At 44.6% G+C, this 26,343-nt stretch overlaps 1 protein-coding gene across 6 annotated transcripts in view; it reads right to left on the bottom strand.

Moving 5' to 3' along the window:
* Positions 1-11,873: 11,873 nt before the first annotated feature.
* ILDR2 (immunoglobulin like domain containing receptor 2) overlaps positions 11,874-26,343 on the bottom strand; it is an 80,500-nt gene continuing 66,030 nt past the window's right edge. For 3 of the 6 annotated variants that reach the window (XM_055402775.2, XM_055402774.2, XM_055402773.2), the window contains 3 exons: positions 25,990-26,206; positions 24,151-24,826; positions 11,874-22,583 (listed from right to left, as the gene is read on the bottom strand). In XM_055402775.2, coding sequence (XP_055258750.2) covers positions 22,548-22,583; positions 24,151-24,826; positions 25,990-26,206 — 929 coding nt within the window. In that variant the 3' untranslated portion in view covers positions 11,874-22,547. The remainder of the gene's footprint in view (positions 22,584-24,150; positions 24,827-25,989; positions 26,207-26,343) is intronic. The other 3 variants (XR_008682768.2, XR_016037341.1, XR_008682766.2) reach the window with 3 other exon arrangements.

Raw genomic sequence — 26,343 nt, forward strand, 5'->3', positions numbered from 1 at the left:
GAGCTTCAGCATCAGTCCTTCCAATGAATATTCAGGACTGATTTCCTTTAGCATTTGATCTCTTTTCAGTCCAAGGAACTCTCAAGGGTCTTCTCCAGCACCACAGCTCAAAAGCATCAATTCTTTGGTGCTCAGCTTTCTTTAGCATGTGACATAGTAACCTTGAACATGCAGCTGACATCTCAAGTAAGGACAGTCTTGTGGAAGAATGTGCACCTGGCCTGTTAAATGTAACTTGTCTAGCTAGTGTCAGGATCGTGCGGCAGGGTGAAAGCAAGCAAGTCAAGCACGACTTTAGTGTTTAGATTAAAGGTATAACAAGCTCAATAAGAGACGCAGGTCTGAGTAAGAGCAGAGGAAGGTGAATCTGGTGTTTTGCTTGTCAACTTTGAAGAGTCTATTGTCCTCAGGGTTGATATGTCTAGAAAGCAATGCAATTGGGGTTCAGGAGAGAGTATGGGCTGGGGACAAAGATTTGATGGTGATCAACTAACAGGCTGAAATAGGAATCTTTCTGCTTTATTGTCCTCTAAGTCTCCTTGTTCCTTCCATTCACTTACATCCCACTCCACAGTCTTCCTGTGTCTTTGGCTTTTCTACACGTCCCCCTACCCCACCACCACCACCAAGTTACTCCTTTCTCTTCGTTCTCTTTCCAGTCTGGCCTTAAGTGGCCCTTGGAAGTGCCTTCCTGCCCAAATTTGAGTCAGTGATCTGGAGAGGTTTGACAACCAGAAGGCTCTAAGCACACCCTTCCCCACCGTGTGTGCAATTAATCCTCAGTTCTCACTGATTTTTATCTGTTATCTGCCTACATGACTTTGCCCTTTCTTCCTTTTCTTCTGCCTGGGGAGGGCACAAGTGTGATTCTTTGCAGATAAAGTTTGTCTTATCAATTTTGCATAATATAACATGATGAAACGTCATGTTTTTAAATGCCAAAGACATTCATTTTTCTTTCCAAAAAGTATTTTAGCACCTAATATGTGCTTAGTGTTAAGGATATGAAGATGGAAAGACATGACTTTTTACAGTCTGAAGGAATTTGAACACTTACTTGCAAACCAAATTTTTCTGATCATGTGACTGTGTAAATTGTAATTGAAGAGGTAACCTAATATAAAGCCATCTTAGAGTTGACAAGGGTGATACAGTCAAGATGAGTCATAAGTCTCTTTACTGTCTCCTCAAGTATTTCTCCATAGGGACTTCCCTGGTGGTCCATGGCTAAGACTCCACACTCCCAATTCAGGGGGCCCAGGTTTGAGCCCTGGTCGGGGAATGAGACCACATGTCACAGCTAAGAGTTCTCACGCTGAAACTAGAAAATCTTACACACTGCAATGAAGATTGAAGATCCTGTGTGCCACAGGTCAGATCTGGTGCAGGCAAACACAGACAAATACTAAAAAAAAACTGTCCAGAAGAAGAAACTGGGTTTCAGAAAATAAAATATTTCTCCATTTTTGGACTATAAATTTTTGGATTTTAAACTTTTAGATTTTTAAAACATTTTTATATTCTTTCATTTATTATATTTCATGTACATGTATATTATTTTATATGAATACATATTCACATTTTATGATATGTGTCTTACATATTATATATTATATATCAATAAACATTTCCCAGGTAGCACAGTCATAAAGAATCCGCCTGCCAGTGCAGGAGACGCAAGAGACATGGGTTCAATCCCTGGGTTGGGAATATTCTCTGGATTTGGAAATGGCAACCCAGTCCTGTATTCTTGCCTGAAAAATTCCATGAATGGAGGAGCCTGACAGGCTACAGTCCATGGGGTCACAAAGAGTCAGATATGACTGAGTGACTCAGCATGCACAAACTTTTCCTACACAGCTCTCTTTCCCCTTGCTCCGTCGCTTCTGTGAATATGGACATGTGGTCTAGGGAAAGAGGAAGAACCATTTGGGACAAGCTCAATGAAAGTAGAATGCAAACAAATCTATAGGAGCTCCAAATATGGTCACTTGTCACACTTGTCAAAGCACAATGCAAGGACTGTCTCTTATTTCTTGCTACTCTGGACCATTCAAAATCTGACAGCATTATTGACCTGGTAGCCTATTAGAATGCAGAATCCCAGGTCCCAGCAAGACCTACTGAATTAGAATCTGCATATTTAATAAGAAACCCACATCATTTAAACTCACAATATAGGCTCTTGAGAGTCCCTTGCACTGGAAGGAGATGAACCCAGTCAATCCTAAAGGAAATCAACCCTGAAGTTCATTGAAAGAACTGATGCTAAAGCTGAAACTCCAATACTTTGGCCACTTAATGTGAAGAGCCAACTCACTGGAAAAGACTCTGATGCTGGGAAAGACTGAAGGCACAAGAAGAAGCGGGCAGCAGAGGATGAGATGCTTAGATAGCCAACTCATCACTAACTCAATGGACATAAATTTGAGCAAACTCCAAGAGATAGTGAAGGACAGGGAAGCCTGGCATGCTGCAGTCCATGGGGTTGCAAAGAGTAGGACAGGAGTTAGCGATTGAACAATAGCAACAAAGTTTGAGAAGCACCACGCAAAGAGTTCCACGTGGAATTTTGTGAAATGCTATTATTACACAAGGGGAATTAGATTTCAATCCCTCTGTAAACACTGACTGCCTGGTAAAGACTCGATGTGATGGTTGGCATGTTTAATGAGCTGGTGAAAAGAACTGACCACCTTTGGCTTGAGCGCATTCTCCCACTTCAAGTATGGAGAAGACTCTTGAAAGAGGGACCTCTGCTCAGCATAGTTGTGCAGAGATGGGCTGTGTATTGGTGGTGGACCTGAGCAAAATGTTGATGCTTCCATTCTTGGAATGGAGGTCAGGGAGAAGTGTGGTCCCATGAGAAACAAGCCCTGTCCATCAATAACTAAGTGGCAGGACACTTTTAGAGCCCAGAGTTTCCCTCCCTTCATGGTTTAAAAGGCAACTTTCCCTGGATTCAGAATTCAGACGTCCCCTGTTTAGGTTTCAGCTTTGGGGGGTTTGTCTGGGATTGAGATCTGTGTCTTTAAACTTGGGGGTTAATGGTTGGGTTGTCATCTGGAACTTGATTATATTGTAATTACTCATAGTCACCTGGGGAACTAGGTGCTCATGGAAAGTACACTGGTTAAGTATGGCTGGTAGTTCCTTGCCAGGCCCCTCCCCTGTGTTAATTTTCTGTGGCTGCACTAATACACTATCACAAATTTGAAGGCTTTAAAAAACAGAAGTTTACTCTCTCCTAGTTCTGAAGACCAGAAATTGGAAGTCAATCTGTCTACAGGGTCATGCTGTCTCTGATGGCTCTCAGGAAGAACCCTTCCCTGACCCTTAGGTTTCTGATGACTCTAGGTGTTCCTTGGCTTTTGGATGCACAGCTCCAATCTCTTCCTCCTTCTTCAGATGGACTTCATTTCTATCTTTCTGCATCTTCTCTTCTGTCTCTTACATTTGTCATTGGATTTAGAGCCTACTCAGATAATTCAGGATAATCTCATCCTGAGATCCTTAACTTCATCACATCTACAGTGATTCTTTTTCCAAATAAAGTTACAATCACAGGATCTGGTTTAGAATACAAGTATATTTTTGAGGGAATCCACAGATCAATTCACTATTGACTCTAACAAACTGTGTGGCTCTGGACTGTGGTTGTTATTTAATCACTAAGTCGTGTCTAACTCTTTTGCAGCCCCATAGACTGTAGCCCACCAGGCTCCTCTGTCCATGGAATTCTGCAGGCGAGAATACTGGAGTGAGTAGCCATTTCCTTCTCCAGAGGATCTTCCTGACCCAGAGACTGAACCCATGTCTCTTGCATTGGCAGGTAGATTCTTTACTGCTGAGCTGCTCTGGACAGCTATCTACGAAAAAGACAAACCTCAGGTTTCTCATCTATGAAATGAGATCTGTATTAACAATAGTGTTAATATTTTCTGGTTATTTTACTTGAGTGCTCCATCCCTAGGCAGAATAGGAAAGTTAAATGGAATATCATTGAGTGTGTGTTTTAAATAGCATCATCCTTATGGTTCTGGGCTTCCCTGATAGCTCAGTTGGTAAAGAATCTGCCTGCAATGCAGGAGACCCCGGTTCGATTCCTGGGTTGGTAAGATCCCCCTAGAGTAGGGAAAGGCTACCCAATCCAGTATTCTTGCGCTTCCCTTGAAGGCTCAGCTGGTAAAGAATCTGCCTGCAATGTGGGAGACCTGGGTTGGGAAGATCCCCTGGAGAAGGGAAAGGCTACCCACTCCAGTATTCTGGCCTGGAGAATTCTATGGACTATACAGTCCATGAGGTTGCAAAGAGTTGGACATGACTGAGCAAGTTTCACTTCACTTCACTTACGGTCCAGTGTTTTTATATTAATTCTTTAAACAAATAATTGCCCAGGACACAATTCCCAGAAAGGTGTTGGACTCCAGTGATAAATGAACAAAATATAAGATTCCTGTCCTCGTGGAGCTTATATTCCATGTCTGTTTACATTCTCTCCTATTGGAGAAGAGACACCATTAGGAAGTAACCAATAAGTACTCAAGTTGATTAGGTGATACTATGTTCCATGAAAGGAATTAGGTCGACAGGCTGATCGGGAAGACTTCTCCAAAGAAAGGACATTCAAGCCAAGATATTAAAAATGAAGAAAAGTCAAGAATAAGATGGTTCACGAAACTGAAAGGAGGCCCATATGACTGGAATAGAGTTTTTGAAGCCTCAATGTGAAAAGTGACCTATGGAGAGCGAAGCTAGCAGTATAGATGACAAAGCTTGAAGGGTTTTGATAGACGAGATGTCAGTAGTGTGTCATGAGTGCCCCTGAAGTCCTGTAGTCATGAACTGCATAGGTGTAGGTCTGGTATCTGGCTCAGGGAAGATGTTGGTCTCCATAACTTGCCTAAATCCAAAGAGTTAGAAAATAGCAAGGACGGGATTTGAATCCAAGAAGTCTGACTCTGGACCTGGACTTCACCCTCGTGCTAGGGTAGAAGAGTGAGAGAAGTCTGTGATGATCTTCTAGGACTCTGCTTAACTAGCTGGGATAGATGAGGCCATCAACACAGGTAGAAAAAGCAGGTGAAAAGGCAGGACTTTTGTTTTAGGGTTGATGTGGTTAGTGCTAAGTTATTTTTACTCCTATGTTAAAACTCCCAGTTTATCTCTAAGGGAATGTAAAAAAATAATTGCTTCTTTTCTAATTTCCTACCTTCTATATTATCTTTGTAGTAATAGTTAACTCTGATTTTTTGAAGGCAATACACCAAAGAAATATTAAAAAGAAATTGTATAAATGATAGGTGGAGGGAATTCCCTGGAAGTCCACTGGTTAGGACTCAGTGCTTTCACTGTGGTGGCCTAGACTCAACCCTGATTGGGGAACTAAGATCCTGTAAGCTGCGCGATGTGACAAAAAAAAGAAAAAGAAAAAAAAAAATAGATGGAACACATCTAAAATAAATCAAAAATCAGAAATGAAGCTTCATAGCTTTGTCTGATCTATTTGGCCACCTTCTATCCTTAGCAATTGGAGCTGATGGCTTGTGGTGGGGTGCGGGGGGAGGGGGTACAATCTAGGACTAGTGGGAGTTCAGACTCCATGTGTCCGATGGAAGCTAATTGGTAAGTGCCCAGGTGTTTAAGATACCACATTTTTCTTGCTGGTTCTCTTCCCTTGTGTCCCTCATCCTGAACTAAGGCTGCTTTTTCCCCTTAGGCCCAGGCAGTTTGTTTTTTGTATTCAAGGCCTGGTTTCTGAAAATATCAGAGGCTTGACTCACAAAAGAGAGACAGTTTTAGACTCTTTTATGATCATTCTCCAGTCCAAAAAAACTGGGTTTCTAAGACACAGAAACTGAGGCCCAGCAAGAGTTTTCTTTTGTATCTTCTTCTCTGACTCTCTCCTAGGGTTGCTTGGACTCATCAGTCTCAGATAGCATATTTGTGTCATCCAAATAAAGTCACTGACATAGAAAATAATACTGTAATCACCAAAGGGGAAGGGAGCTGAAGGGCTAAATTAGGAGTCTGAGATTAGCGGTATACACTACTCTATACTGGAGGAGGAAATGGCACCCCACTCCAGTGTTCTTGCCTGGAGAATCCCAGGGACGGGGGAGCCTGGTGGGCTGCCATCTGTGGGGTCGCACAGCGTCAGACATGACTGAAGCGACTTAGCAGCAGCAGCAGCAATTACTCTATATAAAATAGATGAACAGCAAGGGTCTACCGTATTGCACTGGGAACTGTATTTAATATCTTTTAATAACCTATAACCCTTTCTCCCCTCTCCAAAATCTCCTAGCTCATCTTGACCATTATTTTTACTGTCTTTTCTCCCACACTCTGCTCATTCCGTGTGAATCCACCACGCCAGGCCAGGATTCTCTGGGTTCTGCCCTCACCCAGTTAGTCTCTCAGTCGTGTCTGACTCTTTGCAATCCCACGGACTGTAGCCTTCCAGGCTCCATCGTCCATGGAATTCTCCAGGCAAGAATACTGGAGTGAGTTGCCATTTCTTTCTCCAGAAGATCTTCCTGACCCAGGAATTGAACCTGAGTCTCCTGCATTGCAGGCAGATTCTTTACCATCTGAGCCACGAGGGAATGACTCACTCATTACCTTGTTTTATAGCACAAGTTGCAGACACTAAGCTGGCTGTTCAGAATTTGGTGTAGATTGAAACAGAAAGAGGTTAAGGGGTGCCATACCACTGATATATTCTACATAACACACTGATTTGTTGCCTTTTAAACTAAAAGAACTGAGGCTTGGATATCATGGAGAGGAAGGGAGCAGACCCAGAGCCTGCCAGTGACTGAGCAGATTTCTGTAGCAGCTCAGGCTTCATCTTCCCCGCAATCTGGACAGGATGTCTTCCAGGCCTCCTGAGTTGTCCAACCCTGCTGTCTCTGTCTTGGATACACAGCTCATAATCTTTCATGGTTCTCATGAGCTTGGGGATAATAATGACTGATCTAGGTGCTAATGGAGACACACATAAACATCTTGTGGCCTAGAGACTGGCTGCTTCTTTCATGTCTCAGTCACAACAGCATGAAAAATTCTCCACGGATATAAATCCTCAATTGGAGTGAAAAGCTGAGGTTGGCAGCCAGTATATAGCATCAGGTGTTTCTACCTTCAAAATATTTGGCCTGTCATCCATGGCTTATAGGTGAACACAATCCCCATCTCCTTCCTTCCAAAGATCTCTAGGCTTACATGTCACCGAGAAAGAGACTAGTTTCTTGGCAAGTCCCTTTCAGAAGTTTTCAAACCTCTGTTTGAGCATATGGCTATGAGAAAAGCCTCAAGGTGACCAAGATCATCTGTCCTGGCTGAGCTGTGACCTGGATATGTAAAAGTTTGGGCATATTCAACCAGCATAAGAGTAACTGCTTTCCAGCCCTTCTGTATTCAGAGCTTTCAGAATATCATAACATGAACTCACTCTGGCTTAGTTCAACTAACATTGGGAAATTTATTGTGTACCACATACCAGGATGATTTGAAGGAGACAGGAAAAGCATACTTTCAATAAACTTGCATTTCAGTGGGTGGACAGGCACAAAAAGGAATCATTTTGAATTTACGTTGATTGCGGTGACAGGATGAACACTGCCAGAGAAGCTTGGATCTGGGGCTCTTAGCTCAGCCTGGTGAGAGCAGGGATTCCTAGAGGATGTGACAACCAAAATGAATCTTAAAATGTGTATAAGGAGGTGCCCACGGAGGAGGAAGAAGGCATTCTATAATAAAGATGCAAAGCATCTATACAAAGATGCAAAGCAATGCAGTGTATTTAAGTCCACAAAAGATTCTGCATGTGAGAGCACAGCAAAGAAAAAGAAAAAAGAGAAGTCTAAGTAGAAACTGGCAGTGAAGCTGCAGTGGCAGGAAGAGGTTGGATCACAGAGCCTTGTGTACTTTCTAAGGCACTTGACCTTATGCCAAGAAGACTGTGGAGAGCCAGAAAAGTTTTAAGCAGGGAGTGACAAAGTCAGACTTTGATCTTGCCAGGTATCTTGATTTTAACTGAACTATTTATTTTAGTTTTTGGATTAGGAAATATTTGCATATCTGGACTTTTGTAACTGAGGGTCATTATCAAGGTGTAATATGGCTTGTGTGAGAGTGTTCAGGCTCTCCCTCTTGGATGAACTATGTGTGGCTAATTTTTTTTTTTGGCCTGGATCCAGGGGCTCTGGTACCCACCAGTTGCTGGCACACAGCCCAGTGCCCCAGCACCCTATCCTCTGTGCAAGTCAGCACTGCCTACTGTCAGGCTGCCTTCTACTACAAGCCAGAGTTGACTAGCTCTTTTTTCTCCCTTATAATTCCTACAGTGAGAGTCTTTGGGTAGATTTTTTCCTTATATGCTGAGGAGCATTTTGCAGCTTTATATATATAAAACAAATCCAGGTCTCAAGTCAAGAATTTAAAACATTTTTTTTTGTTTGTTTGTTTCAAATGTCCTTGAGGGAAAAACATGTGTTAATGTTTCTTGGAATGAGAGATACATTTGCTGTGATGAAGAGCTGTTTGCCAGCTCTTGAAGATTTTTCCTTCTGAAGCACTGAAAGTAGACACAAGAGCCCTCAAACACCCGGAGAAGAGGTTTCCTTCTGAAAATGCCCATGTCCTGCTCTGAGTGATCAGAGTTTGGATCACTGTGAAAATCTACCTTTGTTCAATGGACTTATTTAAATCTGAAGACTCTCTATGGGTGCTCTCCAAGTTCTCCTCATGGGGAGATCTTGGACATGGCACTCACTTTTCTTGAGGCAACATCTTTCAATAAATGGATTTTCCCCTCAAGAACCTGCTGCTTTAAATCTGTTAACACTTGGTTCAGTATTCTGTTTCAATTTCTGCGTCAAATGCTGGAATGGAAAGGAAATGCAAATCTATGGTCAGATGGGTGTGAGCTATTGGTGGCTTGGAAGCAATAAATTTTTTGAAAAGATATATTTAAAGTTACAAGGTCCGTCTAGTCAAGGCAATGGTTTTTCCCGTGGTCATGTATGGATGTGAGAGTTGGACTGTGAAGAAAGCTGATCGCCGAAGAATCGATGCTTTTGAACTGTGGTGTTGGAGAAGACTCTTGAGAGTCCCTTATACTGCAAGGAGATCCAACCAGTCCATTCTAAAGGAGATCAATCCTGGATGTTCATTGGAGGGACTGATGCTGAAGCTGAAACTCCAATACTTTGGCCACCTCATGCGACGAGTTGATTCACTGGAAAAGTCTCTGATGCTGGGAAGGGTTGGGGGCGGGAGGAGAAGGGGACGACGGAGAATGAGATGGCTGGATGGCATCACCGACTCTGTGGACATGAGTTTGAGTGAACTCCGGGAGTTGGTGATGGACAGGGAGGCCTGGCGTGCCGTGATTCATGGGGTCGCGGAGAGTCGGACACGACTGAGCGACTGAACTGAACTGAACTGAACTGAATATAATGTAAAAGTTGTTTGTATAGATAAGATACTTCAATAAATTTTCTGTAGCTGCACAAATATCAACAAATGTCTTAGCAGCCTTAGAGGTTTGGAGAGGCACAACTCTGTTTACCTGTACCCAGAATGAGTAGAAGTCAAATGAGGGCTCTGAGGGACAAAAGTGAGAGAAATGTAAGAGAACACAGCTGTGCTCTGAGGTGGAGGAGCCTGGTGCTGACTCTGCCCGCATGCGTCGCCCCGCCTCGGGGGAGGGACGCCCAGAGGCGCTGGGCATCTTGGGAACAGGAAATGGAAGAGGAAGTGGGACCGGAAAAGCGTGTGTAGCCCGTGAACCCTTACCTTTACGCATAAATCGTGGGGCGGTGAGCCTCAGGGATTCTCAGTAATCCAGTTAGTTTTCCTTTCCTGCTGGTACAGAAAAGAATGAGAGTGCACAGAGAGACTAGAATTCCCCAGCTCTGCGGAGCTTGGAGAGGAAAGGAGAAGGCATTTTGCCCAACATCAAGTATTTCCCATGAAACTAGCTAGAATTTCTGACAACAAAGTAGAAGGTGGATTATTAGGGGACAACACTGGAAGCAGGAGAGAATAAAGAGGGAATATTAGACTAACTCAGGACAGAGAGGAAAAGCCTTCACTAAGGCAGTGACCCAGAGACAGATTTCTGAATTTAGAATGAGCAGAGGGTAACCAAGGAGATACACCAGTATGTGGAAGGCTCCGGCGGGATTTTCACGGGATTGCAAAGAAAACAGCCTCCTTAGTACCCTGCATCCGGAGAAGGCAATGGCAAGCCACTCCAGTACTCTTGCCTAGAAAATCCCATGGATGGAGGAGCCTGGTAGGCTGCAGTTCGTGGGGTCACTAAGGGTTGGACACTACTGGGCGACTTCACTTTCACTTTTCACTTTCACACATTGGAGAAGGAAATGGCAACCCACTCCAGTGTTCTTGCCTGGAGAATCCTGGGGACGGGGGACCCTGGTGGGCTTCTGTCTATGGGGTCACGCAGAGTCGGACACGACTGAAGTGATGCAGCAGCAGCAGCAGCAGCAGCAGCAGTACCCTGCATAGTGATGTTACACCTGAGGGCTTTTCAAGGCTCCATACTATAGAAGAAACTTTCAGGATGCAGTCGTGGATGCCTGTGGTTCTGGTGTCCTGTCTGCCCCACATCCCTTTGCCTACTTCTGTTAATAACACCGTCTTCTTTCCTTTGGAGAAATATTCTTATCCCATGATCCAGTCCATCACCAAATCTCAACTTCCTAGTCAAAAATGGACTTGCCATCTCTCTAGAATGGACTAGACATCTCTCTGGCCACAAGGATGAGCTCAAACATGGGCACATGACTCCAGATGGTTCAGTCAAGCATTTCCCCAGGATCATTCCCATGAGGAAGGCCCTTCATCTCTCTGGGGCCACATGAGCTGAAATATTGTAACTCTTGAATTGCTTTTGGATATATTCCTGCCTTGTAGAGAAGTCTGCCCTCAATGGGAAAAATATAGACATAAAAAGTCAAACAGATGTGAGCGAGAGATGGAGAGAGAATCTGAATACATCACAATGCAGATTTACCCACAGTTCCTACAGCTCTTCTTCCATCCCGTGAACTATCCCAGGGTCTTTCTGATAAACAGCCTCCCTCTCTTCCTTTTTTCCCCTTAAGCTAGCCTGAGATGGCTTTCTGTTATTTTCCACCAGAAGATTTTTCACTAATACTTCTGCAAAAGTAAAGTAACTTCAACTAGAACTTCAGTGACTGTCTCCCTGGCATGATGGAATAAGAAAAGCCAGTTGCCTGGACCATAGAGGTTACGGGGGAGAAGGGGTGTCAGTAATGTCCATTGTAAATGGAGTCATTCGGTTGAACAAAGGGCTTTTATAAGAACAGTGCTAAATAGACATTGGCATCTCTCTCTCTCTTTCTGGTTTTGCTCTACTGGAGACTGAACATCTCATGAAAAACCAAAATAAGCCAAGAAAACATTGGTACTAGGCTGCTTCATAAGACATGTAAACAAAATACAAGAAAACATGTCTTGAGAGCAAGTATTGCTTTTTATAAAAAGTGTTTTCATGGAAGAAACTATGGAATTTTTTCCACTTATTTTTTAGAGACAGCAAAATAGAACAAGAGCAAGTGAACAAGCAAAGAAGAGAGAGAGAGAGAAATATTGATTCAAATTTTTTCAGCCAAAAGCCAGGGAATAGACTATTTAGATCCTTTGGTTGCACAGTTCAATGATATAATTTTTGCTTGCTAATGGTAAACTGACTTCACTATAACTCTGTAACCACAGAAGTCCGCCCTGAAAATAAAACATGGCAAGATCTAAACTTGCAAAGAATATACAAGGACTCATCACTTCTATATAAAGAACTCCTAATGCACTTAGTTTTATTTGCCAAAAGTGAATTCAAACACGGTGTTTTAAGAATACATCTCTTAGACAATGTGAGGCACAGTTCAGCCGCTCAGTCGTGTCCAATGTTTGTGACCCCATGGACTGCAGCACGCCAGGTTTCCCTGTCCATCACCGACTCCCAGAGCTTACTCAAATTCATGTCCATCATGTCGGTAATGCCATCCAACCATCTCGTCCTCTGTCGTCCCCTTCTTCTCCCGCCTTCTATCTTTCCCAGCATCAGGGTCTTTTCCAACGAGTTGGTTCTTCGCATCAGGTGGCCAAAGTATAGGAGTTTCAGCTTCAGCATCAGTCTTTTCAATGAATACTCAGGACTGATTTCCTTCAGGATTGACCGGTTGAATCTCCTTGCAGTGCAAGGGACTCTCAAGAGTCTTCTCCAACACCACAATTCAACAGCATCAATTCTACCTTGAGTCCTGGAAAGTTAGCACCTGAGACGCTCCTTTAGATGTGTGCCACTAGATGGCGTGTCAGGCTAACTGGCTCCCGTTCTCTGAACAACTTGCTAGCTGCCTCTACACCTCCTGCAATATTTGGTGAGTCATTTCAGGCCACCTGATAAACACTCAGGAAATGCTTAAGAACAATTCAGCAGAAAATATAACTCATCTAAATGGTGTGATGAACATTATTAGGATGCCTCTGCCAAGATTTTTTTCAGAGCCTGAAATCAGCCTACTTCTTTGTTTCTTGAATGTATTTAAAAATATGACTTTGGGGGCTTTCCTTGTGGCTCACTGGTAAAGAATCCACCTGCCAAGGCAGGAGACAGGGGTTTAAATCCCTGATCCCAGAAGATCCCACATGCCACAGAGCAACCAAGCCCATGCGCCACAGTTATTGACCTGTGCTCTAGAGCCCGGGAGCCACAGCTACTGAAGCCTGTGCACCCCAGAGCCTGTGTTCAGCAAGAAGAGAAGCCATGGCAACAAGAAGCCCATGCACCGCAAGTATAGAGTAGCTCCTGCTCACCACAACTAGAGAAAAGTCCACAAAGCAATGAAGATCCAGCACAACCAAAAATAAATACATCAATAAAGATATTTTTTTTTAATATAACTCTTACATGAAGCAAGTGGAAATCAGTAGGGTTAAAACATTAAATAGTTGATTTTTTTTCCCCACAACTGCCTAATTCTAATCCTATGGGTCAAGCCCTTCCTTGCTTCATGAATGAAATCTAGATCCATACTTTCTTTGGTCACTCTTGAATAATACATGGCATTCTATTCACCTTCAACTCACCCAAATAGTTTTAGTTCTGTAATTCAAATGATGATTCTTTTATAATGATCAAACCGGACAATTTGTAAAGTTAAGTCTTCTTATTCTCCCCTATCATAGGATCATTTTACTCTAGAAGTTCACATTAGAGAGAAATGCACATTTTCCCACTTAGCACTTCCATTCCTTCTTCCCTCAATTACGTATTCTTTTTGGATCCTCCAGGGCTGCTGTGTATATGTATATAGATGTGGAGTTACTATGGAGAGAACAGGACAGGTAAGGAGAAGGAGCAAGAAATGTTTTTCTTGACTGGCATCAATATAATGTGACATTTTACCAAACATGAATTCACAATCAAAAGCTACAAAACATATAAGGGGATAAGAAACCACAAGTGAGAATGAGCAGACCCATAAAGGCTGCAAATATTGGAATTACTGGGGATAAAGTATAAAATTAGTACATTTAATATATTCAAAGAAGTAAGATGAAATTGTATAGCAGTAAGAGCAAAACACTATTGCCAATGACCACACTGATTTGAAAAAGAACTAAATTGAATTTTTATAAATGAATACCTTATAATAACTTATTAATTAAAATTAAAACTCAAAGGAAGGAGATTAGAAGAAACTAAAAAGAAAAATAGTGAAATGGAAGATAAACTTGAAAGGATTACCCAGAAGAGAGCATAGAAAGATAGAGATGAAAAATACAAAAGATAGATTTAAACAATATGTAGAACGGAATGAAAAGGTCTAATATACATTCAATCAGAATTCTCAAAAGAGAGTTTAAAGGGGAGAAGAAATAGGTGACATATTAATGCCTGAGAGTTTTTCATAATTAATGAAAAATCCAGATTCAGGAAGCACAACACATTCTAATGTGAATAAGTAAAAAGAAACCCACAACTGGTCACATGTTGACTAGGCCAAAAAACAATAGAAACAAGAAAATCTTAATAATAGCCGGAGAGACAAGACTGATTATTTCTGAAAGAAGGATAATTAGATTGGTAGTTGCCTTCTCAAATCAACAACAAAACCCAGAAGGCAGTAGAATAATATCTTCAGTGCACTGAGAGAAAATATTGATTTAAAATTGTATACTTAGTGAAATTGTCTTTCAAGAACAAGAATGAAGTAAAGATTTTGTTTTAAACAAATACAAACTGACAGAATATCCTACCAATAGACCATTACTAAAGAAAACTTTAGTAAGAAAGAGGGGAGAAGACTCTTACACTATCACTGGGAATGTAAATTGTCACAGCCACTATGGAGAACAGTATGGAGGATCCTTAAAAAAGTAAAAATGGAACTACCATATGACCCAGAAACGGTATACACCTGGAGAAAACCATAATTCAATAAGATGCATGCACCCCAATATTCATTGCAGCGCCATTTCCAATAGCCAAGACATGGAAGCAATTCAATGTCCATCAACAGAGGAATGGATAAAGATGTAGTACCCATATACAATGGAGTACTACTCGGTCAGAGACAAGAAGGAAATAATGCTGTTCGCAGCAACATGGATGGACCGAGAAATTGTCATACTGAATGAACTAAGACAGAGAGAGGCAAACATTACACGATATTGCTTACATGTGGGATCTTGAAAAGGAGTTCAGTTCAGTTCAGTCGCTCAGTCGTGTCCGACTCTCCGCGACCCCATGAATCACAGCACGCCAGGCCTCCCTGTCCATCACTGACTCCCGGAGTTCACTCAAACTCATGTCCACAGAGTCGGTGATGCCATCAAAAGGAGTATAAATGAACTTATTTACAAAACAGAAGTAGAGTCACAGATATACAAAACATATTTATGGTTACCAGGGGACATAGAGACAGAGGGATAAACTGGGAGATGGAGACTGACATATACATACTGCTATATTTGGAGAAGGAAAAGGTAACCCACTCCGGTATTCTTGCCTGGAGAATCCCATGGACGGAGAAGCCTAGTAGGCTACAGTCCACGGGGTCGCAAAGAGTCGGACACGACTGAGCGACGGAACGGAACGGAACGGATATATAAAATAGGTAGCTAATAAGGACCTACTGAATAGCACAGGGAGCTCTACTCAATACTTTATAATGGCCTATGTGGGAAAGAATCTTGAAAAAAGAGTAGGTATATGTATATGCATAACTGATGCAATTTGCTGCAACAAACAATATTGTAAATCAACTATACTCCAATAAAAATTAAAAACAAATAAATACAAAAAGAAAAGAAAGAAGGGAGAAGATTTCAAAAGCAGATCTGAAATGTAGAAAGAAAAGATGTAGGTGATTCTAAACAAATACTTAATAAGTCAAATACCATGTTTTAAAGCTGAAAGGCAAGATGGAAATTTAAAAATGGATAAAATAGCAGAAAGTTCAAAGGAGGAAATCAGAGTTAAACTGTTTTAGTGTCTATCTTTATGTTAAATCTACATATAAACATTTTTAATTAACTATTAAAAGAAGAAAAATGAGTCTAGATGCTTCAAGCAAGGACAAAATTTTCATTCAACCGGGACCCTAAAGTCTAGAACTTCTTTGAGAGGGTCTGGCCAAGAAGAGAGGATTAAGAGTTCTCTGAGGGTAATTATCACTTATTTTGCTAACAAAGGGCTTCTCTGGTGGCTCAGCTGGTTTAAAAAATCTACCAACAATGCAGGAGACCCTAGTTCAATCACTGGTTTGGGAAGATCCCCTGGAAAAAGGGAATGGCAACCCACTCCAGTATTCTTGCCTGGAGAATTTCAGGGGCAGGGGAGCCTGGCGGGCTACAGTCCATGGGGTCACAAAGAGTTGGACTTGACCGAGCGACTAACACTCAACTTTCACTGTGCTAACAAAGGTTTTAAGTTTTCTTCTCTAAATTATGATGCTGTGGAATTTTCCAAATCTCCTCAGAATTTAATCTTCCCAAGACAGTTTCCTTCTTCCTTTCCCCAAATGCCATTTCTATCAGGCAAATTCTTGGACCCTTTTGGAAAATGAACTAAGAACCATCCCATTGTCCCATCATCTGTCCTACTCCTCACCTCCTGAGTGTTAGTCTGTGCAGAGTGGTGAAAGTGGCACTGAAAGCTTATTAAAATATATAAAAACATACACCACACTTGGTCACTACTTGCCTCTAGTCCCACAGTATTCATTCTCCATTACAGTACTTAAGAAAATCTGAGGAGGTCATGAATCATATGAATTTTTTTCTGTTCAGATCATTTAATGACAGATCATGATTAAACAGTTATGATAAATCATGAGTTCTTGATAACCAATGTAGGTGACAATGCTTTATTTAAACATTACAACCAAATTCACTTTATATGTCTGACACCGAAAAAGCGTCATGGGCAATAGTGATCCAAACATTTCCGCTTTGGTGCCACAGACAAGGCACAAAACACTGGGCAGGCAACTATCAGGAAGCAGCTTTCCAACCTTCCTTGGCCTGTTGTTCCTTCTATTCCCTTTTCCTTTATTCCCACAAAGAAAATTCTCGCTGGATAGTGCTTAATACATTTGTTAATACAGAGTGACTTTTTTGGAAGCCAAGGTAAGAGACAAGCTATTTGTATCTCTTCTAGCCTTCCCAAAAGAAATAGGCCAGACTACATGAACCTGTACCCAGCCTCACCAAGAAATAAAACTTTTAACTAAACTGCCAAATGGCTCCCTCTATATCCGGCCACTCTCAGTTCTGTCTAAAATCACCAAATGCAGTGAAGATGCCAGATTGTTCATTCCAGGCAGGTCACCCCAAGCCTCGGAATTCTGAGTCTACAGGAATTTGTTATTTGGCTCAGAAATTCCTTCCCAGGAAGGATTCTAAAATCTAAAGCACATTTTTATCAAAACCTTTTCTCAACTCCAGCATGGCTAACAAAAGTCTTCTTGCATAGCACTGCCTTCCTCTCACAGCAGCATTTGAGGCCCAGTGCTTGGCAAGATGAAGAACCCACAGTGCTGGCTTCCAAAGGCTCATTCCAGTGATGTCATGAGTGAGCATCACCTCCAGGACCCTTCTCCCAGATTATCAGGCTGACTCCAGCCCCACAGGTATTGTAGGAATTGGAAAGAGCCCTGGAGAGACAGTCAGACGGCCTGGCCCTGTGACTGAAAAAGTCATTTGACAATAGGCACATCACTTAGCCTTTTTCAGGTTCAGTTTTCCCATCTGTTTGACGGGATCAGCGCATCCACCCTGCCTTTATCATAGAGGTCACTGTGAGAGAATCAAATGAGATAATGTATGTGAAAGTGTTTTGTAAACAGTAATACACCATAAAAATAATAGAAACTTTATTCTTATCACCGTCTTAAAGCATCTCACACTACCCTTGCTCCATCCTCACGTTACAAGTCCCTTACTCGGAGCTTCATTGAACAGTTTCCCAGGTGAAAAGGAGGAAGGATCCTGACAGGAAAAATCTAGGCACTTTTTTTAAGTACCTGGCCCCCATTTTGGTGAATTTGGATCTCTACATTCTATAAATCAATTTCAAAGCCCTGTAAGATTGTGGCAGCATTTAAATCTGATGTTGAAAGGATATGTAACATAGACTTTTAGGATTTTTGCTCATTCAATTTGGGTCCTTAAGGAGGAAGTAGGTGTTGACCAGTCAGGCTGCAATTTGAATGTTTCAAAAAATGATTTATTTTTGCCATTCCCCCAAAGGTCTTGTTTATTTCTATTCATGATCTAAGTTTTGCTCAGAATGACATCAGGGGAATGAGAAAATTACCTGCAATTCTTGTCAGATCTAAGATCGTCACAGCAGGATCTCTATTCCAGGACTGGAAGCATTGGGAACAGCCTCCTAGGGTGGGCTCCTTGCCATCCTTTCCCTCTGCCTTGTACAGTTCTCCTACCCCTGGACCCTGATAAGCCAGCCACCACCATCCTAGTGAAATTGCTGGGGGCTTCGCCACTGTCAGGCCCAAGGGAGTATGAGTGACCTCACCAGGACATCTGAAGAAAACTATTAGAAGCCCAAGGAACCCTCAGGGCTAAGTGTTTGGGGTATATGATGAGGTATGATCTAGTGTAAGATTTTCCAAATACATGTGATCACAGGACTCTCCTGATATGCGTGTTAAAAGTACAAATCCTAGCTCCAGCCCCATCCTATCAATCTTCTGGGCAGGGCCCAACAATACATTTTTAGCAGCAACCAGGTAACTTATATGGTTAGACAATTTGGGGAAATGCTGATCCAACAGAAAAGACTCAGTGAGGTTTTTGACTTCACTAATGGCAGCAGTGGTTTATTTCTCCATCTATAAAGAAAAGAGGGGGTGGATTACAACACAATCAGTGACCTCAAGCCTCTCTCAAAGGCTGCCTAAGGTCTGACTGGATTACCTGTATGAAGTCTTTCAGACTATTTAGAAATATTTACAGACGTGGCTAGGTCTAGATGTTCCTTAGGCTAGAGTGACAGCCATTTCCCATGCCCAGTTTGCACAGTCTGCCTGGTGTGGAAAGGGAAATGGGAGAACCATCATCTCTGCAAGATGCTCCCTGTGTGAGTGAAGGTGGACAGTAACACTCCATGGCCGCAGAACTGAACCCCTGGAGGAGAAGATGGAGATCACCCCATGAGCACCAGGTCCATGGCAAATGTTCCCAGCTTCCTCATGAGTCTCTGCATGGCCTAGAGAAGTTCATCTACCTGCCACCTGCTTCCTTGCGCCCTCATCCAACACGTCCCTGACTCAGCTGTGACTCACAGGCAAACACGCTCCCACATCCTCCTCCTCAGCCCTCTGCCTCTCACCCCTCCCCATTTTAACTCACCTCTTTCAGCTCAGATTTTTTAACACTGGCTTTTCAGATCACTGAGCATGTCTTTAAATAGGATGGATGGACAAATACACACAACACTTAGATATCAAAATATACCCATTTAAATAAAAAAACTTTAATTCTCTGGGTTTGTTGTAATTTATCCATAGCAATATTTCATATTATATGTATAAAATCTCCCAATTCTTTCTTGGGCATTTCTTGTTTCCTCTATTCAGTTGCAGGGTCCCCATGGACAGAGTGGGCTTTCCAGGTGGCTCAGTGGTAAAGAATCCAACTGCCAAAGCAGGAGACACAGGAGATGAGGCTCAGTCCCTGGGTCAGGAAGATCCCCTGGAGGAGGAAATGGTGACCCACTTCAGTATTCTTTCCTGGGAAATCCCAAGGGCAGAGGAGCTTGGTGGGCTACAGTCCATAGGGTTGCAAAGAGTTAGACTTGATTGAGTGACTGAACATGCACGCATGCATGGACAGAGATCTTGTCTTACACAAGCCTTTTACCCCCAATAAAACAAAGGAAGGAAGCTAACATGTGTAAGCACTTTCTACACAGGACTAGTCAGGGGAAAAGAAACAGAAGGATGTGCTGAGAAAAGCCAGGGTGCTGAGGATGGCCAGCTTTGCCTTTACTTGTCCGGTCAGTCTTACCTCCTGTCCACATACCCAGAATTGACTGTTTTATCTCTTGACCAGAAACCTGGCAGTCTGAGTGATTTATGCAGCCCTCCTGAGGACAACCTGGTCCCATGTACCCAGGTTATTTCAGTAGCCTGTTATCATCTTTGTATTTTTTATTGTCTGTCGGTAGTTTTGTTGCCTTCAGGTTTCCGATTTTAATAATTCTTTCCCATGGCTCCCTTCACCAAAATCATACATGCCCCCGGCTAATGAAAGCAGTATTTTCAGTCTCTGCAGCTGGTGCTATGGGGCTCTTTGGTGGTGAATAGCCTGACACAGTGCTCAGTATAAAAAAATAATAACTACTTCAGCTACCCAAGATTCTCCAAAATTGCCTGAGCAATTTAAAATCCAAAGCTGGTGACTAAGAATTGGTGTTTTAATCATCTTTTCCAGTGGAAATGGGGACCAAACAGACAGATGAGACCCAGGCTTTCAGATGACAAGGACACTAGCAAGTCTAAAAACTCAGCACCAGGGTTATGGCTTGTGTCTTCCAGCCCTTGGAAGTGCCAGCAGTGGACTGAATTGTCCTCCTGGTTCAACTCATACAGGCCAAGGCCATTATGAAGTCCTTTGGCAGCCCAATTCTACCCCCAGCAATGATATCAACTCATCCTTCTGACCCTCACCCAGCCACTTATTTATTTCATTGCACACATAGAACTGGTTTGGAAATGCCATGAGTTAAATGGATGTCAGTGCAATGGTACTCTGAGAAAAGGGCCTAGCCCCAGTCAGGTGGTTCCGGAGAAGACCAAAGAGATGCTGAGGAAGCAACTTTCTTTTGCAGTTGTCCACGGATCCACAGACAGAGGACGGAGCACTGCTGAAGTAGAGGCATACAGAGACCAAGCGACACTGTCGACCAGTGACTTGACCTAACCAAGTATCCCACTGTGAGAATGTGGGCTGAAAAGCTTTGACAAAAGTCTGTCAAAGAAAGTAGAGACCAGCACTCACCTAAGGTTAGACAGAGTCAGGGTTTGGGGGGTTAAATATTCAGACAAGAAAAAAAAGTAAGCTTTTTCCTTGAAGAAAAATGAACATTTAAACAGTGGACCAGCTTCTCATGCCTTGAGCAGCGATCAGCAATTTGGGCTGGGCTCAGCTGGGTAGTTCTTCTTTTGGTTTTGGCTGGGATCACTCATATTTGCACTAAGCTGAGAGTTGACAGGCTGCCAGTTAGGGTGATGGGGGTAACTGGGCCCTTTCTCTCACCATGCAGCAGGCCAGCCAGGCTAATTTACCTGGTGGTGATGCAAGGTTCCCAAAACCAGCAAGAGAGGACAAATTTCCTCATGCACAAGAATCTGTCAAGTTTCTGCTTCTGTCATATCTGCTATTAGGCCACTGGCTAAATCAAATCACATGGCCAATCCCAAATTCAAAGGGTTGAGAAATAGATGGCACCTCTTGATGAGAAGGGAAGAGTTTGTAGCCTTTTTTTTTTTTTTTTTTACCAATCTATACAAATTATGAAATCTAGAGAGACCTAGATTTGAGATTCAGGCAAAATCTATCCTTTAAGCAGGGGTGGGAGTAGAAAAGGGCTTCCCAGGTGGTGCTAGTGGTAAAGAACCCAACTGCCAATGCAGGAGACATAAGAGAAGCAGGTTTGATCCCTGGGTTCGGAAGATCCCCTGGAGAAGGGCATGGCACCCACTCCAGTATTCTTGCCTAGAGAATCCCATGGACAGAGGAGCCTGGTGGGCTACAGTCTATGGGGTCGCAAAGAGTCAGACATGACTGAAGTGACTTAGTATGCACATATGGAGTAGGAACTGCTTCTTCCTAAGAAAGCAATATCCCTCATTTCCCAAGAGCATCTAGAGTGGCAGCCTGGTGATCCCCGGGATGCCTGCTCCACACTCAGGTGTGCTGGAATGATGAAACTGGGATGGGCAGGAACAACTCATGGTAAGTAAAGAGCCATACAGAAGAGCCAGCAGAGCCTGTGGAGGAAATGACCCATATTCAACATATAGTGAGACTATACATTCTTTTCTTCTTAGATTCTCATTTTTCTTTCTTTTGCATTATTCTTTTCTCCTCTTTTTTTCCCCTCTTCTCTTTCATATGTGTATTTTAAGCATTTATCAAAAGGCACCTGATGACAACCTAATCAGAGTGCAGAGGGACGCAGGGCTCTGTGTGTGGCACCAACCTGTGGACAGTCCAGGAAAGGGGAGGATGAGAAGAGCCCTTGATGTCCAAGACTCACGTCGCTATGACAAAAGAGAAAAAGCAGTTCATGTTCTCAGAATGGAAAAAGAAATACCACTTTGACAGCTCTTGTTTTGTTCCAGCCAAGAACTGTCATTAGGAACAGCACATTGAAGTCATTTCTGTGATTGTCCGGCAGGTCGTGGTCACTGAGCTCACCACGGGCCTGATTTCAGTGTAACAACAGTCATTCACTAGTGACTGGGAAGTGGTGGGACTAAAAGGTGTATTTTGCCTGAAGCTATCTTCTGCTGCGGGCGAAGGCCTTCTAACAGTAGTAATGGATTCTGTTTCTAAGCACAGCACAGGAGGCATGGAAAAGCAGACTGCAGCATAGGCACCATCTGCAGATTAGTAGCCCAGAGCTAACTCTCTTTCAGAAATGGAAAAGGAATCCTGGTTTGGCTAAGGGAGGAGACAGGGCAGGGTGAACTCTGTGGGTGAGAAGCTCCATGTGTGGGAATGTGTTCACCTGTAGTTGTTTTCTTGCGAAGTTTTTCAAACTAGTTAGATGGGCACTGAGGTTTGCAATTAGCCTCCCTTAAAGGCTGCCCCCCATCCCTTGCCAAAGCAAAGATCAGCAAATCTTCCAAGGTGGTGGCCCAAGAAGGTCCCAGGCCTGCTGGCTCTTGGATTTGTGTCTTGTTCCCGTGTTCTGTTTCCAACTCCTAGTCATTCAGAGAGTTGTCTTGAAAACATCAGACCACAAGGGACATCCTGGTTGGAAAGTCACTCTGGGGAAAGAACAGAAAAAGCCTGATCAAAGAAACACAATAAATGGCTACCTGGGAAGAATCCACACCTGTTCAGAGCCTAGTACACTCTGACTTTTAGGACATTTCATTAAGTTTGTGACTACCGCCCCTAAGCCTCAATTGGTGCTGAAGCCAACATCTCACAAAACTTAGTTCCATGGCCACAGAAAAACCTCTCACCCCTTTAGGGATAATGAAAATGTTTACAGTTCCACAACAGCTGGTGTGGATGGTACACCGTAAATCTGACATCACCTGAAAGTTCCTTCTCTACTCATAATACTTGGGTCATTGCAAGTTTTGTTTTGGAGGGGTTAATAATCATGCCAAAACCTTTTTATGTTCATGTTCTCTCCCTATATTATACACTAAAGCAAACGTGCTGCTTGGAACCATGAGAAAAACAAAATGACGAGAGAGGCAGGGTAACCGAGGAAGGGGCAGTAGCAACCAGGCTTGGAGAGGGCCTCTGAGCACAGAGGCACCCTGGAAACCCACAGTGATCTGTGATTTGTCCCCCAACAATCTCCGAGGTTCAGAGATCACATTAGGGGGCTGCAGGATTCACTGGGCTGCTCTTGGCATTTGGAGGGAAAACAATAAAGTCTAAATAAGGCCACATCCTGGATGTTCATTGGAGGGTCTGATGCTAAAGCTGAAACTGCAATACTTTGGCCACCTCATGCGACGAGTTGACTCACTGGAAAAGACTCTGATGCTGGGAAAGGTTGGGGGCGGGAGGAGAAGGGGACGACGGAGAATGAGATGGCTGGATGGCGTCACCGATTCTGTGGACATGAGTTTGAGTGTACTCCAGGAGTTGGTGATGGACAGGGAGGCCTGGCGTGCTGTGATTCATGGGGTCGCGGAGAGTCGGACACGACTGAGCGACTGAACTGAACTGAACTGAACACAAGAGACAAATGAGTTGGGCAGGGACGGAAAGATTTCCTTCACATATACAGGCATAGTACAGTTTACACTCAATAAAACGTCAAAGGAAAAAAAGAAGTGAGTTGTCCTTCATAAATACCACCGGCTACTGACCCTCTCTGGAATGTGGACTCTTCAGGCATTTGATGCAAGTTACAAACCCTCACCCTAAAGGGAGTTGGGGGTAGGGAGGAATGCACACATAAGCATGCATAGAGCATAGATCGTCAGAATGCAGACCTCAGAAACCCACCTAAAGGCCTGTGGTGGGAATGACCCCCTAGAATCCCTGATGCTAAATGCTTCTTAAAGCTGGCCATTAACGCTAATCTGCTACACCTGCAGATCTGCTACTCCTGCTTTTTTTCAACGCTCCGGGCTCCAAGCCCAGTTACTTCACCTGGTCCTGCCTGGGTGGAAGGAGGTGGGGGACAAACCAGCCTAACATCCGGATTCCCCAAGCAGGAGGGCCTGCTCTCTCCACTCGGGCCCCACCGGGCGTCTGCGCATCTAGGGCAGGGCCCTCCCGCTCTGCCCGCTTCCCTCCCCAGCCCCACGGCCCCCGGATGGCGATCGTGTCCCCGGGCGCCCGGGGAGGCCGCCTGGGCCTCACCGTCTTCTTCGCGGGTGTCTCCTTCTTCCTCTTCTTCTCCGAGTTGCTGTGGTAGGGCAGGTCGCGGCCGCGGTAGGACGGGCCCCGGCTGAGCTCGAGCTCGCTGTAGGGAGGCAGCGTGTCGTCAGGCGTGTCCTCGTCGTCGCCCGGAGGCGCGCCCGCCTTGTAGGTGGCCGGCGGCGACCAGGCGTAGTAGGAGGCGCTGCGCGGGCCGAGCTGAGAGCTCCGCTTCGACGGCGTCTCCAGGCTGCCGCCGCGGCTGGCGCCCTCCGGCCGCACCTGCCGCTCCAGCCCGGGTCCGCGGAACGAGTGGTCGTACTTGGGCGCGGTGCCCGGCGTGCGGCTCACCAGGCGCGGCAAGAGCGCGTCGTCCGGCGGCCGCCGGTGCGGGGGGCTGTAGGACCAGCCGCGGTCCGCGTCGGTCAGGGGCTCCCGGCTGCGGCTCCGCGGCCCATAGTACTCCTCCAGCGAGCCGTCCTGGAAGAGGGCCCCGTGCGCCCGCGCCTCCGAGCGCTCGAAGCGGCTCCCGCCTCGGAGCTCCTGTTTGTTGCCGTCCGCGCGGCGGGACCGCGGGCCGTAGGAGTCGGCAAAGGCGGCGAGCTCATCCATGGAGACGGCCGGCACGCTGGCGGCGAAGCTCTTCCGGGACAGCATCTCCGATTTGGAGCGCTGCTGGCTGCGGGCAGAGGAGGCGCGGTCAGTCCCTGAAAGGCCCAGGTACCCAAGACCTGTCAGACGCGCGAGGCAGGGAGCCTGAGCGGGGCTCTAAGGACCCCATCGTGGCTGGGGCCTCGCTCAGGAGACTGCGCGGCCCGAGACACGGCTCTGCTCCTGGCTGGATGCCTCACCCCAGGCACCTCTCGCGCCTCAGAATCACAGCCAAGTCAAGGCGTCCGTCCATCTGGTGAGTTAGCGTTAAGGATTAAGGGGTTGTGTGACTAAAACTACTTTGTGATCTACACGGTGCTGAAACACACGTGGGGCCTTCTTTGGGCCATTATGATATGATGACCTCTGGCTGACAGCTTCCTGACTCACTTCTCACACCGTCAAACCCGGCATGGGCGATGTGGCCTGCCGTCCAAATAGCTGTGGCCCACGGAGCCCTGCAATATTTGGTGATAAACAGAGAGGCCTTTTCCTCCCTCGGAGCAGAGGGCAAGTTACCTCGTGGGGCAGCAGGCCAGAGGGACCCCGCAGTTGGTTCTTTGAGAGAAGAGCAATATCTACTGTCCTTCGGTATAAAGGATAGGTGAGTGGGGAAGGTGCTATCAGTGGGCATTGGCCATACCAAACCAGACACTCATCTTGTCCCATTCACTGGGACATCTTGTCCCATTCACTGGCCACATGACCCTGTGTAAGTTCCTTAGAAATTTTTAAGTTTCAGTTTCCCCAACCTAAAACTGGGAGAACATTAATAGTACCTGCCTTTTAGAACTAAGAGAATCAAATCCAACAGTATAACATAACTGGCATTTGACCTTTCACAAAACAAATGATCAAAAATGAGAGAGATGATGGGTGGGGTCTTTTAGAGGTTACAAGATAAAATATATTGAGAAGGGCAGAGAAATGTCAACAGGGTTCATTAAGGGGTCTAGAGTACCCCTTCAAAAAGCCTTGACTGCTTGCTTCTGCACATGGTACCTCAAGTGTTCCCTTGCTTAATACACATGGGAAAGGGGGTATTCAGGAGCCACAGGGAGATGAGGCAAGATAACCTCGAAGGGCAGACAGAGACGTTCTCGGATCACTGCAGCCTCAGACCCATCCTGCCTCCCAGCCTTTGCCTCCTCATGCCCAGCACCAGAGTTGCCTTGCCACAGTTATCCTCACCTGTGCCTGAAGCTCTCCCGATCCTCTTTGTTATACTCCAAGGCCGAGGGCCCCCGACTTGCCCCACTGCTGCCTCCCATGACACCTGACCAGTAGTCAGGATTGCTCTCCAAGTCCCCAGACACAGGGAACTGCTTGTTTCGCATCTGATGGTAAGATTGGCGGAAACTGCTGTCCTCCTCATGCAGAGAGCTGAGTTCTGAGATGGTGTTGTTATCTGCAAGGACAAAAGCTAGGCATGACAGAGCTTTCTACCTGCAGGACAGAACAGGAACTTGGTTAAGGGCTAAGACTGGAAGCTTTGGGAAACTCCCACCCGAGGGTCTCAGTCCTGTCCAGGGTGGGTTGTAGACC

The sequence above is a fragment of the Moschus berezovskii genome, chromosome 4, assembly GCF_049115385.1.
Source record: "Moschus berezovskii isolate FMDL1 chromosome 4, NW_MosBer_1.0, whole genome shotgun sequence".
NCBI lineage: Eukaryota > Metazoa > Chordata > Mammalia > Artiodactyla > Moschidae > Moschus > Moschus berezovskii.